Raw genomic sequence first — 15,052 nt, forward strand, 5'->3', positions numbered from 1 at the left:
GAATAGATCAGTAAATAATATAGTAAGATAAAGGGAAAAAAACTTTTATTCCCTCCACTAATATTAAATATAACTCTAATAGTTTGCTTTCTCGTGTCTGTGTAGCGACTCGTTGCGCAACGTAAGTTAGGGCGTCTGTTGCCATGGTTACTGTACAGCAAACTGGAGCTTTAGCTTTGTTAATGCTACATTGCCTCTCTAGCGCTACTGTATAAAAGGGGAAATGAGCTGCGGTAAGTTACCGAAGAAAGAGTTAAGAACTTGAAGTTATTCGGGTGACCTACAACACCTCTGTATCAGTCATTCACCTCTGTCTGCTTCTTCCTCTTTTCTATTATGTCAAGCTAAATTTGTGTCGCTGTTTGACTTCTCCACCTGTCAGTGGTTTCACTGGTGATTGTGGATAGTTTATCATATGTATGTAGCTACATGTACCTTTCTGTACTGTGGCGGAGGAAATACGTAGACGTTTTACTTTTGTAAAAATAATACAGATAAACAAAGTCAATGAAATAGTTTACTGTTGTTCTCGCACACGTCTCCCCTGCATTCCTGTGCAGTTCTGTAAAATCAAAAAAACCTAGCTTCGACACATAGAGAGCAGATCCAAACTAAACTAGGATTACAATTAAATACACATAAATAATTCTCAACTTCGGTCTGTTAACTTTTTTCGACCTGTTTTTTCCCCTTTTGTTGGTAAAGTTGTGATTTACCAGTGAGATTTAAGCCAGGATAAACATAAACCATAGTATTTCTTTATTATGTCTTATATTTGTGTACTTGATTTTAATCGGATCTAGACTAATACAAAGGAGCAATATAAAGACATGTAAAGCTTTAAATTAGAGAGATAAAAACACAAAATCTCAGTCAGAATATGTGTCAGCATCAGTAACTTTTGGTTTCCAAACATGTGTAAAAGCACTGCAGCAGATTCTTTCCTCAAAGGACAAGGCCATCTTTTGGTTCTCATCAAAACCAGTTTGAAAACTGTATTGAACCTGTGATCAGAAGAATTGAAAAAAAGGAAGAAAACGCTTAGAAAAGCCAGAAACTAATTATTGTTGTGGCCATGGAAACTATAACAAGGAACTGTTGGATAAGGACAAATTAGCAGTATTGCATAACCATGTCAGTGTTCCAAGGCACTCTTTGTATCAGCATGTGTACATGTGAGCATTGGACTTTATGTACGGTGAAGTACAATCTGTTTTTACATTTTAAAGCCTTCAGTTGTGGAATCACAACAAAACATGGCACATTTTAATTTGCCTGTTAAATTAGCCAGAAAACACAGTGTCATAACACCTCGTTTCTAATTTCCTCTTCTCAGGGACCAAGAAACTGCAACGGGACTCTTACCATGTATCCACAGAAGCTCAATAAAGTAAATTTACTTCATCAATATAGACAGTATTAACAGTTCATTAGCAAAACTTTTGTTTTAATCTAAATTCTCCTTGATGCCACTTAAATGTTTAACTTGGTATATTATGACTACTGCTTTGTATGCTGAAGATACCAAAGAGCCATCAGAAACAAGAGCTTATGGCACGTGTAAGTAAAACATCAGCAGATGATGAAATGAGAGCTAGGAAGCAAGAGAATTTGGATTCTGACTGCCAGCTTCTCGACTTCAGAGGTCAGTTGTTTTCTTTTGCTCTCATGGACAAATGGATTATTATGTTGGATATTAGATTAAGTTAAATATATCCTGTTTGTGATATGCAACTTTTCTTTTTTTTGTCCCTGTCCTTTCCACTCAGGATCAATGGGGGTTCGGTTTGATGAGCACGGGATGATTCTTCCACACACCATCCTGGGTAGCTTAGAGGATTACAGAAGTTATCTAGAGGCTAAAGGGGAGGCAGAGGTATTTTTTAAATGTTCCAGTTTCTGTAGATGAACAAATACAACTGTAATTCTTTGACTTCACTGTGTTACTAACCTTTCCCATTGCCAACCAGCTGGTGAAGCGAATACCAAATTCCCTAGGAGATCCTCTATGTGAGGCCAAAGAAAGGAGTCCCTCGGATGCTGTAGAAACAGAAACTCTTTCAAGCCAAAGAAACATCCAGGGTAATGCCTTACAGAATTGGGACAAACATGTGAGACATCGAAGACAACAGCAGGACTTCTTATCTGGTGAGCTGATTAGAGACTACAACAGCCTGCACCGAAAAGAGATAAACTGTGCATCATTATTAGAGCCTTTACCCACAAATCTCTCATTAGAAGCAAATGCAAATTTCCTAAGTCTGCGTTAATGTCTTGTCTCTCTTTCAATGGTGTCAAGATTTGCTCCATAGGCCAGTCGAAAAACTTCTGATGAATCAAGCCAACCATTATAGAGAAACTCAGGAGCAGAGGGAATTTCTAAACCGAGTCATGCCACTCATCCACTCAGGATATGTATGACACATATTTGCTTTTGCCGGTCTACTCTGTCTTTAGTCATCCATCAGACTGTTGGGTTTGTTTGGGTTTTTTTTGTTGGTTTTTTTTGGTAGTTCTCCAGTGACTAAAATCTCTAAAGCTGTTCTTTAACTTCTCTAGGGTTATCGTGTGGGCAGTGAGTTTTGGAGTCTCCCACAGCGTTATGGAGACGAAATGAGCGGTATTACAGCCACTCTGACTCAGACCGAGTGGGGCAGACAAAAAACTATCACACAGATGGGACAACCACGGAGGATATGCCAGGAATCAGGTGATCACAGACACCTATGCTATATTCCAATTTTTACCCCTTAGCCCCTGTTTTGATGCAGTTTTTCTCATTGTTTATTCGCATGAAATTGCATTTTCCCAAGTCAAAAAAAGATTTATGAAAGGACAGTTTTCTTGTAATAATTACGATTGGGATAAGAGAAAGAAAGCCCTCACGTCATAAAATGTATGTTAAGTGGTTGCATACAAACAAACAAAACAAGCATATAAATGCAGAATGATCGTTCAGTTGGGAGAGCAGGAAACTCCTACACATGAGCAAATTCAGTCTGTAAAACTGAAATTCATTTTTTTGTTCCAGGAATCATTTGTGCTGAGACTCTACGGCCAGCTTCACGAACTTGGAGCCAGAGCACGTACTTGCAGCATCAGCGCCAGCTAATTAAGGAGGTTTTACAGGACATGGACATAAACAAGCCAGTAATGAAAAATATCGATTAAATCTTTTAACCAATAAGACAAAACACTCCATAGGATGGGGTGGAAGAGGACTTCCCCAACTATGGGGAAAAAGCTATTTCTCTCTCATTTAGTGTATGTTCTGATGATCCTGTATCTTTTACCTGATGGGAGGAGGACGATCTGTGTCCAGGGTGCACTGAGTCTTTGATAATGTTGCTAACAGTGCAGCAGTGCTGTCTCTGCAGTGCAGCTGCTGTACCACACTGCGACACGGTAGTGCAGAGTGCTCTCTGTTGTGTACCTGTAGAAATTCACTAATATATGAGATGGGAGTTCAGTTTTTTAAGCTTTAAGCTTTCTTGATAAGAAAAGCCTATGCTTAGCTTTCTTTGCTAGAAGGGAGGTGTTAATGGTCCCTGCCAAATCCTTAGTGATGTTGTGACCCAGGTATTTGATGTCACTGAAACTTTCTACCCCCTCACCATTTATATAGTGTGGAGAGAAGTCACTTTCCTAGTTCTCCTGAAGGCAGCAACTATCTCATTCACTTTAGGTGGATTTAGGACTAGTTACTCTACAAACACAACCCAACTGGTTGTTGAACTCTTTTCTCTATAAATATTTCCTCAAAATTCCAGTAGTCTTAATTAGATATACCACATTTCCACATTAAAATGTTTTATGACAAATCACTCTGTCATCATCTTATAGCTTTCTTTATCAAATCAAACAGTTCCTCATGATAGTAGTATAGTGTATAGTATATGTAGTATATAGGATCTTGTGCAGCACCCTTATTTGCCTCCAACATATTTTCCAGTATAATATTGTGCACCAATACTGATGTTGTAGAACCCACTCCTGAAAACCTCTGATTATATCTCAAATCTAAACCACAATCCAAGTCACAGTAAACACTGTGCAAGAAAAAGCTGAAAAGTTGGACTTGGACAGTAATATCACTATGCGCTGTGTAGGAAACTAATTTGATATGCATAGTACAGTTTATCATTGCATTTAGTTTTTTGGTTTTTTTTGTAAGAAAGCTTCATTATTGAACAACTCTATCCTCAGAAAAGCTGCTCACTCCCTCAGGACACTCTGTCTCAAGCAGGTGCTGCTAGCTCATCATAATCAGTCTCTATCTTCACAAACAGCTTGTGATCATCCAGCATTGGGCACACTGTCCTTGGTTTTCTGAACAAGGAACAAACTGCAGTATGTGGACGAGGCTCACAAGCACATGTACTCATACATCCACTCAAATCCACATAAGCCTGCAGCTTCGAGGGCATAAGCACACCTACACGCAAAAACTGTTCTCATATTGCAAATATACAGTGAAACGTTTTATTGAAGTATATATTCAGTGCACTCGTGTAATAAGATTAATTAAGCTGGGTGGCCCTTCCATAAACCCTAACAGTTGTTCACATATATGCAAACACAGAAATGGTACGATTATGAAATCTGAAGCGTGTCCTGTCATAGGGTAGAACTATTGAGACCTGTGAACTAACAGAACCCAAGAAAAGGGACTGAACATGCCTTACCTCTCTCTCTGCATTATAATTACTTCATCAGTGCAGGCTGGAGGTTCTGGGGTAAACACCTAAATAAAAATGTGCTTCTCTTCACAGCCAGTTCCCATTTAATCTTATTAGCTTAAAGTAGCAGGTGCTCAATATTGGAAGGTTTATTCAAATGACATCTTTTTAATTATTTATTTATTTATTGATGGTCTCAGCTGGTACATTCCCCCTATGTTTTATTGTCCTCCCCCATCTTTCGCACGCACACCAATTGTGCAACGATACAATTAGAGAAAATGGTTGCACTGTGTTCTGTCAGGCTGGTGGCTAATGTGATGCTCAGGTGATTTAGGGTCTGGAGTACCTTGTGGCAAACAGAAACGGCTTGTTCTGATAGCATGAAAAAAATCGAGATGTGGGTAAGAGAGTGAAAGAAATGCCAAGCCTATGGAAAAAAATTAACCAGGATGAAATTTTTGTTTGTCCTCTGCCCTTTCTGTGTGGGTCAGAAAGACCAATAGCAAAATAATTATATATCCTCTAGTATGGTCAATGACAACATACATTGTGCTCCACAAAACCTGATATTCTAAAGCTGAAGGGTTTGTCACCACCTGACTGTCACCTCTCTGCCTGACATGACATAATTGGCCATATCTGTTGGAGTGAAACGAACTTAGGGTGTCAGTAACAAGAACCAGAACGTTAGTTATCGTACATAATTAACCCCTACCTTCCAAACCACTCTGTTGTCTATCTGTCCATTACAGGACATCAGTGAACTGGTAGTGATTGGCTCTGGCAAACCATCCTACAGTCCTTCAATAGAGAACAAAGAAGAAGAGATGGAGAGCAAGCAGAACCTGTAAGAAATAACTGCTTTTTGCTGCTTGATGATTAATTAAATGTTTTCCATACTTAGAAAAAGGCCAGATTTTTCTACTGTTAATATCAAAATTAGGCAAAATGCTATCCCTATTTGCAGAGTGCTAAGAGTTCATTGTGTCTAAAATGTAATTGAGTCACTGTTAAATGAAGTGTTAACCCTTGATGTAAATAATGGAACCACTTCATTATTAGAACCTTCATTACAACCATGGTTGGTTCTTGGATAGTTGATATCAGCCTGGGTATTGTTATTGTCACAGTGTTGCAGAAAAGCAATAATACAGTATTGTAACATGACTCATTTGTCCAGAGTGTATTGAAGTTACATAACATGTATTACAAACACACATTGTGTAATTGGCTTTTCAATACTGTATGTTGTCAGATTTGTTTTGCTGCAAAGCATTTCATGATTGAGAAGAAGAGTATGAATGTGGCTTCTTAGGGAATGACCCCTATAGTTTACACGGGGAACGACTCAAGCACTGAGAGTATATCCTTTCATAAGCTGCCCACTGAAGGTCAGGGCTGTGTTGGTGAAGGTGCATCACATTATTTGAAGTTATTAAGAAACCCAACTCAGTTGGTGTCAGCCACACTACATTTACACAGAACAGTTGTCAGAAATATGTAATTATGTTGTATATTGTTTTCAGTTTTTGGTTGTGATGCAATTTCCTGTTTGCTAGCTGGACAAAAAAGAAAAGGTCATGTTCTTTAGATCCTTGGCTGTTGATCCACAGCTCTCCACTCACTAGAACCTAGGACCAGGTGACATATCGTGCACAGATATGCACAAAAATGAAGTAAAGTGTTTATGAAATGAGAATCTGTTGTGAGAGTATGCATAGCTAATTCATACATCAGACTATGTATCCACACAGTTTTTAGTCAGTCTTCATAATGTGAAGTGAGGTGACTATTAAGGCAAGACAGAACTGAACATAAAACAGTATTTCACAAAGGTTGTATTTTGTATCATCTCTATTTTATATTCTCTATTTTATATTTACGAGTTCACAAATATTAAGAAGTAAATTGTATAATTTAAAAAAACTGCCCTCTAAATAATTTAGTGTACTAAATTTTATGAGGCCTTTATGATTGATTATAATTATGTAATTATTGCTGGATTAAATAGCTCCCCCATGCCTCCTTTCATTATGTGAACAGAAGAGCCTTTTTTGCATCTCGCTTCTGATCCAACCATTCTTTTCTTTTCTTTTCTTTTCTTTTTTTAATCTCTGCCAGCGTCTTTTACAAAATTACAGTGTTTATAACATCTGCTACAGTTCCCATTTTGTCAAAGTGTAATTCTTTTTTGCTCTGTCTAAAAATAATTCAAACAGAGATTTTACAGTATAGCCAAACAATGTAAGGAGGAAATATCTTCACCTTTTAATGGCTAATGGTGGGACTGAATATCAAGTGTATATGCACATACATGCTGGTCTGGAATTAAGTTGTCGTCAAACAAAATATTTTTTAGCAATAACTGACTTACATTAAATGTAGTCTTAGTTATTCTGCTTTGTGATTGTCTCCTACAGTGATCCACTGGCACAGCATGAAGATGTTCACTTAGATGTGCCTACCTTGAGATTCTGTGGTCAGGTTGCTACCTGGACTGGAAACTCTCTCTCAAAGCAGGTACAGAATGAATTCCTTACCTTAGAGAGAGCAAGAGAGAGGAACAGGTGCTTATTCAGTTTTTTCTGAAAAGTCTGTATATTGTATTGATAAATTCACCAGAATAGGCCACTTTTCTTGCTTTTCCAAATACTGATAGGATGGAAACAGTTTATGTAGAGTACTTGCGTTAAGGGTCTTGTAGTCCTCCCTATACAGTTAGACTTTAATGAGAAAAACAGCAGTTTTGTTGACAATTGTCCCTTAATAACCACTTTTTTATATAGGTTGTTACATGAGTTTTGACTTTTAAAAACCATGTTTAATTAATAATGCAGTTTGTATGATAATGCATGGGCTGCAGGCGACTTTGGTCTGATTGTATCTTCAGCACACAAATAACACATGCACAGGTATATAAAAACACGCAATGTAATGACATATTCTGTTTGGTACCTTTGACAATTAACACTTAATTGCTTTTCTTTCTCCAATGCTCACTTATCAGGGAGAAGTAGGAATTAGTGCTACAATATTCTTTGAAGCCCTGACTGGAGAAATAGTCACATCCCACCTGGACCTACATAATGAGGGCAGCACCGTCATCTTCTACAGCTGGCAGCAGCTTCCCAAGCCATACAATTTTCCTAATCTCCGTTTGCAAACACAGAAAGTGCACTTCTACTTTAATGCCTCCTCTGGTAACCACACAAACATGATCCGAACACCTGCCGCCAACATTTGTACGTCATACACCGCTTGTCTATTGACCCATCACTCAACCGAGCTTTCTGTTTTCCCTGTTGCTTTCTGTTCCCTGTAGGTGTCATTCTTCCAGGTGAGACCCAGCGAGTGGAGTTTCTATTTAAGTCAGAGAAGCCAGTCATCAAAACAGAAATTTGGCAGCTCAGCACCCATCCTGTGCTGCTGCAAGGAGCCTCCATGCAAGTTGTCTTAAGGGGAATATCTCTGTACCAAGACAGAACTGCAGATGAGAGGCTTTTCATAGAGGTAGTTTTACTATTCAGCTGAGTCCACGAGAGTGAGATAAAAACACAAATAAAGAGATAGCACTGGTATTTCTCTTAACACAAATAATCTTTCCTCTTTTTTCTGTTTTTGTTTGTGGACAAGCAGACAAAACTGGAAAAGGTAGTTCGGGAAAAGATCTGCCGATCGATTGTCTATGAGGTGCTCTACCAGGTCCACAGTCCAGAAAGACCAAGCTCACCCGCAGAGCTCTACATCACCACAGAGCAACTATTTCTGAGCAGAAACCCAAAGGTGGAACATATGCACAGAAAGAAGCTATATTTTTAGTGTATCTCAGTTAAACTTTTTTTAATTACCGGTATATATATTTTTTTAGTTCAAATCAATATTAGGACCGCAGCATAGGCCATAGAGAGTAGATGACTTTGACATTTTTAACTCTTTCCTTTTTTTGATAAGTAGTGTGAAACACATTGCTCATTGTGCAGCAGGGTGTAGCACTAATGCATGACACATTTTTCTTTTAGAGTGTTTTTGTTCATATTGATTTCAGTCTCAATCTTAGTCACGCCACCTGATTCAGTGTGAGCTGACCCGCTAATGTGTTCTTCTATTTGAAAATTCACTGTGTGTGCAACAGTATGATTAGCTTGTTATGACTTCCCCTCCTCATCCTATATTCTGTCTTTGTCCCTATTCATTCAGCACCAAGTAATTGCATTATTTATGGAAGGTCATTAACTAATAATATATCATAACCACTAATATATAGAACCAGCCACTGTTGCCTCTGTACTATGCAATATGGTTTGTCTTCCCCGAGCACTACAATAGAAACCAAGCTTTAACTGGGCTAATTAGGAGGCTGATTAGACTACTTTCCAGCAAATATAGAGCATGATGGCCTCCTAAAATAATTATCAATGGACATGGGACATTATGTTTAATAACAGACAGTAAGTTGTAAGCAGTCATTTGGATAAAAATGTTTACTTTTAAAGATTATTCTAATTTGAAATATTAGAAGACTTTTCTCATTAAGTTATGTCAGTTATTACCAGATGGTGATTGTTCTTCTTAGGGCCTTTCACATGGCCATGTTTTATATTGATCTCTTTCCTTTGCCATAAGAATAAATAAAAATGATGACATCCATCATTTTTAAGGGTGACTGTTGATGGTGATAACCTTCAGGTTTTGTGGCAGTAATTTCTTTTGTGTGCACAGGCGCATACACCTCACATTTGATTTGATTTGATTTTATTGATTAGCATTCAAATATCTCAGTGAAGACAGAACAAAGATCTACCACAAAGCAAGAAAGCATGAGACAAGGCTAATCAAAAGGTATTGGCTGAAGCATTTGCTTATTACGCCAACCCTTTTAACAAAAGATCTTTTTGCATGCAGCTCCTGTACACAGGGCTCGAAGCAAATAATAAAACAAAGCAAAAACAAAACAAACAAACAAAAAACAAAAAAAAACTTTCCACCTTAGATAAGTAACTACATCAAAGCAAAAGAATCAAGAGTTTTTTGGGGTTTTTTTTTTTTTTTTGCTCTTTTCATTCTTGATTTATATATTTTTCTAATACTCTATTTTTAAACATATTTTTAAACAAGGAAAATGAACTACACCTTTTTAAATCACTGTCATAACTATTCCACAGGTTAACTCCTCTAAAAGAAACACATCTCTGCTTTATATTTGTCCTTATCTTGTTTTTTTAAAGAAATCTGTTCCCCTTAAGTCATATTGACTCTCTCTGACTTTGAACAGCTTCTGAGTACTGGGGCAAAGCAAGTTATTTTGTGCTTTATACATTATCTGTGCCATTTTATATTCAACTAAATCATAAAATTTCAGGGTATTCAGATTAATAAACAAAATGTTAGTTGGTTCTATATAGTTTGATTGGTTTATAATTCTTATAGCTCTTTTTTGTAACTTGAAAATAGGAAGAGTGTTCGTTTTATATGCATTACCCCATATCTCCAGACAGTAAGTCATATGGAACAGAGTACAATAAAGTGTGTATGATGATTTTTTGTTCAGGACATGCTTTGTTTTATAGAGAATAGCAATGGTTTTTGACATTTTTGTTTTCACATGGTTTATATGAGACTTCCAACTCAGCTTATCATCAATTATCACTCCAAGAAATTTATTTTCGTACACTCTTTCAATTTCAATTCCATTAACCCTTATTTTAGATACATTTTTAATTTGTCTAGTGCCAAAAATAATCAATTTTGTTTTCTTTATATTTAATGATAACTTATTTACATCAAACCAGTTTTCTAATATATTTAACTCCTTTTCCGCTGTAGTCAGAAGCTGTTCTAGGTTTTTACCTGAGCAGTACAGAGTCGTATCATCAGCAAACAATACACATTTTAACAGTTTGGAAATGCTACATATGTCATTTATATATAATATAAATAATTTAGGGCCCAGCACAGAGCCCTGAGGAACACCACAAGTTACCTTCAACTGCTTAGATTTTACATTATTGAATTCGACATATTGATATCTTTCATCCAGGTAACTTTTCATCCACTTGTATGCTAACCCTCTTATGCCATATCTCTCTAGTTTATTCATTAATATAGAATGATCAATTGTATCAAACGCCTTTTTTAAGTCTATAAAAACACCAACAGTATATTCCTTATTATCTATTGCATTAGATATCCCTTCAACAAGTTCCATCACTGCCATCGAAGTGGACCTTTTCACTCTAAAGCCATATCGGTTATCACTTAGGAGATTATGCTTCTCAATATATTTATCAAGTCTATTAACAAATAACTTTTCTAAAATTTTTGAGAACTGTGGGAGTAGTGATATTGGCCTATAATTGGTAAACTGACATCTCTCTCCGTTTTTATGGATTGGAATAACTTTTGCTATTTTCATTTGTGAGGGAAACACACCAGTTTGAAAGGACAGATTACAAATGTATGCAAAAGGTTGCACTATATATTCTATAATACTTTTAACTAATATCATGTCAATACCAAAACAGTCAGTGGACTTTTTATTTTTAAATGTCTTCACACATAAACTGCTTCAGACTGGTGAACACGTTCTATGGTTTTAGTTGCAGTACCGGGATGAGCCAGTGGAGGGCCTGAAGGCACTGTGGCAAAAATTGGATCAAGGAAGCACCTGGGACTACTCTGTTGATACTCTCCGACAGGTATACACATTTATCTAGTAATGACATGAAACCTGACACTACAATGAAAAGCAGCAAATTTAGTCTTTTTTATAATATATATAGGTGAGATTTCATATGGTGTTGATGATAAAGGACATCATATTAGTGTGTTTGTTTTTCTTACCACATATTTAAGGCTGTGTTGTCTCTACCTGATGAAGAGTCATCCCAGGACTCCCTCACAAGAGAAGAGGGCCTGGCCCAACTCAACTCTCTGTATTTGCAGCTTTCTGAACCTTCTGGACTGAAACATCCCCTAACAGCTGGCACCTTAGGGTGAATTCCTTAACTTCTGAGTAGTAATGTAGGACTAGTTTCTTAATGTGTTTCTCTGTTGTACACATACCAATGTTCTGTACTCTGCCTCTGTGCAACAACCCTTCAGCTTATATTGGTGTGTGGTGCCACCTGCAGGCGGCAGCTGTGGAGAAAACTGCTGGACAGAATGACTGCTGAGGCCATGTGGCTGCAGAACCTGCTGGGCCTTCCAGAGAAAGAAGCATGGACTGATAAAGAGGATAAACTTATAATCACTGATGCTGGGGAAATACAAGCACTTTGGCAGGACCACAGACATGTATATATTTCTTTTGGTTTTGCATACTAGTGTGCCATTAAGCATAGATTTCACTAACTTTTATATCAAGAGTGATATAAAGGTCAGTGAAGCTGCTATTGAGGAAACTAATGGAGCGAGATCCAAATTTTAAAAAGACAAGATACCAACAACTAACAAAAAAGTAGAGGTGAGAAAAAATTGTATTTCAGCAGGAGAATGCAAAAGTTAGAGGTATCGTGCAGGAGTGTGTGTGTGTGTGTGTGTGTGTGTGTGTGTGTGTGTGTGTGTGTGGCTGAATGACCTTCATTCAAAGGTTTTTGTTTGGGATCATGAATAAAGTGTCATTTTGTAAGATATGACACATTACTTGAGCTGATACAAACATGAGTCACCTTCACCACTTCAGGCGAGCTGTCAGCTCTTCATTCATTCATCAGTCATTCAACAGATGCCTGTTTTGTTGTTACTACTGACTGCTTGTTGTCAGTAATACAGACACCTGCAGTTTTCTGTTCTATAGGGTAATTTCCTAAAATACTTTTTTATATGTGTCATAGTATGTGTGTTTGGTTTACAGTGCTTAATTTTAAGTAAGGAAAACATTTTAACCATTTCTATAGTTGCCTGCTGGAAGCATCTTTATGGTACATTCATTTGGTCTCCATCCACATTCTGTCTTACCACTAAAAAACTAGTAATACAGAATGTGAAATGGCTCTATTTAGTGTTTTGCTCCCTAGAGAGATTATTATAATGGATAAGCAAAACATGGTACTGGCCATTCGTGCTTTGGCAGATCGGTTAAGATATTCAGCAAAACTTTTATTCAGTACTAATTCTAATGCATTTGATAGTTTTTGTTGTTGTTGTTGTTATTTTTGCATCTATCCACAATGCATCCTACCTCATTATAATCAGTCTTATTCACAAATTATGAGCTTGAGTGATTGAGAAACTTGAATTGACTGTGTTGTTCAAGGATGATGAACTGCTGTGTCAGTTCTGGACTTGAACCTGTCACAGCTCTCCTCTAATGGTTCACCCCTCCATTTTCCTGCTTCAAAGATTTTCAAGTATTAGATTAGAAGCACGGCTTTGTCTGTGTGACTACATATTTTGCTGAGTGATTTTCTGCTCTGTATGACGGTTGAGTCATAGGTAAGGTGCAGCCTATTACTCGCAGGGTACCATGGTAACAGAACACTGTGTGAAAATGTGCACCTGCTCACCAACTGTGTGCCCAGGGTGTGAGTCCAAGCCATCTGTGGCAGCTATACATTAACTCAAAAAGCACAGGGCATCCAGTGTACAACATGACATGAAATAGGTGGTCGTTCTGAACTGGACAAGCCGTTTCAACTCATTGCATGGCCTCATTTCCACAGGTCTGCAAAACAGAACACAGTGACTCTCGAGCCGTTTAAATCCTCTGTTAAAAGTACTTCAAAGACAACATGTCAGATTCTGCAATTCAGCAATTTGACTTAAATATATATATGAAAATGTACTGTCTTTTATTATGTCACTTTTTAATATATATGTACAATTCATAAAAGTAGGGCGTGGCTGTTTTTACTGCAGCATTCAGAAACAAAATAGATAAGTCACTGTGTTTGTCAAGTGTTTTCCCATTGTTGCTTCTTGTTTCATGTTGTCCTAGCATCCAGAATCTTCTACTGTCTGGTTTTGCCTTGCAGCACTTTCCATGACAAAGACTCCTGAATAAAATATGCATTTTCAGTTCAGCATAAGTGGAGCCTGCACGAACATCCCAATATATAGTGGATTGTATTTTTTAATTGTGTGCCACATGTATGTTTGTGGATGTAGAAACAGGATGAAGAGTATTCACTGACAATAGTTTGATGTCCCCAAACCCATCCAGAGATTTTCACGATAGAATTGTATTTGCTTTTAATACAGTGCTTCCTTGAAGAACATGCCCATGCAGTGCTGGTTTTAAGCCTTGTGCCTTGCGTGTAAAGAATTATTTTGATAGCTGCCTAGAGATATTATGATGCTTAGATAGGAAAATTCCTCGTAAGTTTATGTCCAGAAACATTACAGAAACAATTTTTAAATTCTTAAATTATTTGCTAACAATATTATTTCTCTGTAAGCAATACTGATATCTTTCACTCATTAATTTTAACTCTATCTTCCACAGGACACACAAAAGAAGGGGGAAAGAGAAAAGGAAACAGGAAAAGGGCATCAGGGAAAAACAACAAAGATAAAGGGAACTTTGGAAAACCAAGAAAATGAGTCAGGGAGCATCCTTCAACCGCCTCCTAAACAAACAAATGTAGTGAAGATGATGCCTGTTTACACGAGGCTTCTGCACAGCAAGGCACGTAATTTAATTGACTTCAAATACTCCACACTGATGTTTAAATTCAGTACTTGACAAGAGTTTCCATAGTTTGAGAAAATTACCATGATGACATCATCATATATCTGAGGCCAGGCTGGAACACTTTGGGAGTTTTAGACGGCATTACAAACTGCCTGTGTTTCTGAATAGTGGGGATTTCGATAGGTAGAGTCTGCTGAAAAGACTAAACTGTTGTGTGATTAAAAATTGTGTGAGTCTGCATTTTTAAGCACTCTTGAGTCATACCCAGGAAATGTAGTTAGAATTTATGCCATTGCTTTAATCTGTATGGTCTTCCTCATACCAAATATGTGTCTCTACCTATCTGACAGGTTTATGCTCTGATGGAGGATCTAGTGGACAACCTGTGTGACCTGATGGATGAGCTTAATATGGAAGATGTGAAAGACACGCATTATTAATAAGAAGTGAGAGGGGAGTCACAGCATTTTGGAGAATATTTGCAAGCATATATAATAAAACCTGTTACAGGATGTATGCTATATTTTGTTGTGGAATTAATAAACTTTATTCCTCTGACACAGTGGATTTGGAGCATTTTTATGTATGTATTGTATGTATTTACCTGCCTCATTCACTCTTTGTAACTCCCATCAGTGGATGATAGTAAGGTAACCTACCACTGAGTATGCAAACGAGGCGCCCCCGTCCCCGCCTCTTTTTTTACGCTCACCCACGTGACCGCTGTGTGTGCTATGCG

The 15,052-nt window shown here is 37.5% G+C and overlaps 1 protein-coding gene across 1 annotated transcript; it reads left to right on the forward strand.

Moving 5' to 3' along the window:
• The first annotated feature begins 157 nt into the window (after window positions 1-157).
• mycbpap (mycbp associated protein) lies at window positions 158-14,793 on the forward strand. The gene is made up of 18 exons (XM_085410444.1): window positions 158-233; window positions 1,337-1,390; window positions 1,522-1,645; window positions 1,770-1,876; window positions 1,971-2,148; window positions 2,300-2,415; window positions 2,560-2,710; window positions 3,032-3,150; window positions 5,435-5,529; window positions 7,103-7,202; window positions 7,690-7,882; window positions 8,005-8,192; window positions 8,319-8,465; window positions 11,279-11,377; window positions 11,535-11,674; window positions 11,813-11,975; window positions 14,125-14,307; window positions 14,664-14,793. Exons 2-18 carry the CDS (start codon window positions 1,367-1,369, stop codon window positions 14,751-14,753), a joined length of 2,217 nt encoding a protein of 738 aa, XP_085266570.1. The 5' UTR covers window positions 158-233; window positions 1,337-1,366; the 3' UTR covers window positions 14,754-14,793.
• The last annotated feature ends 259 nt before the right edge of the window (window positions 14,794-15,052 follow it).

Source organism: Rhamphochromis longiceps, linkage group LG6, assembly GCF_057381845.1.
Source record: "Rhamphochromis longiceps isolate RC_006_pf linkage group LG6, R_longiceps_female_GT1.1, whole genome shotgun sequence".
Taxonomy (NCBI): Eukaryota; Metazoa; Chordata; class Actinopteri; order Cichliformes; family Cichlidae; genus Rhamphochromis; species Rhamphochromis longiceps.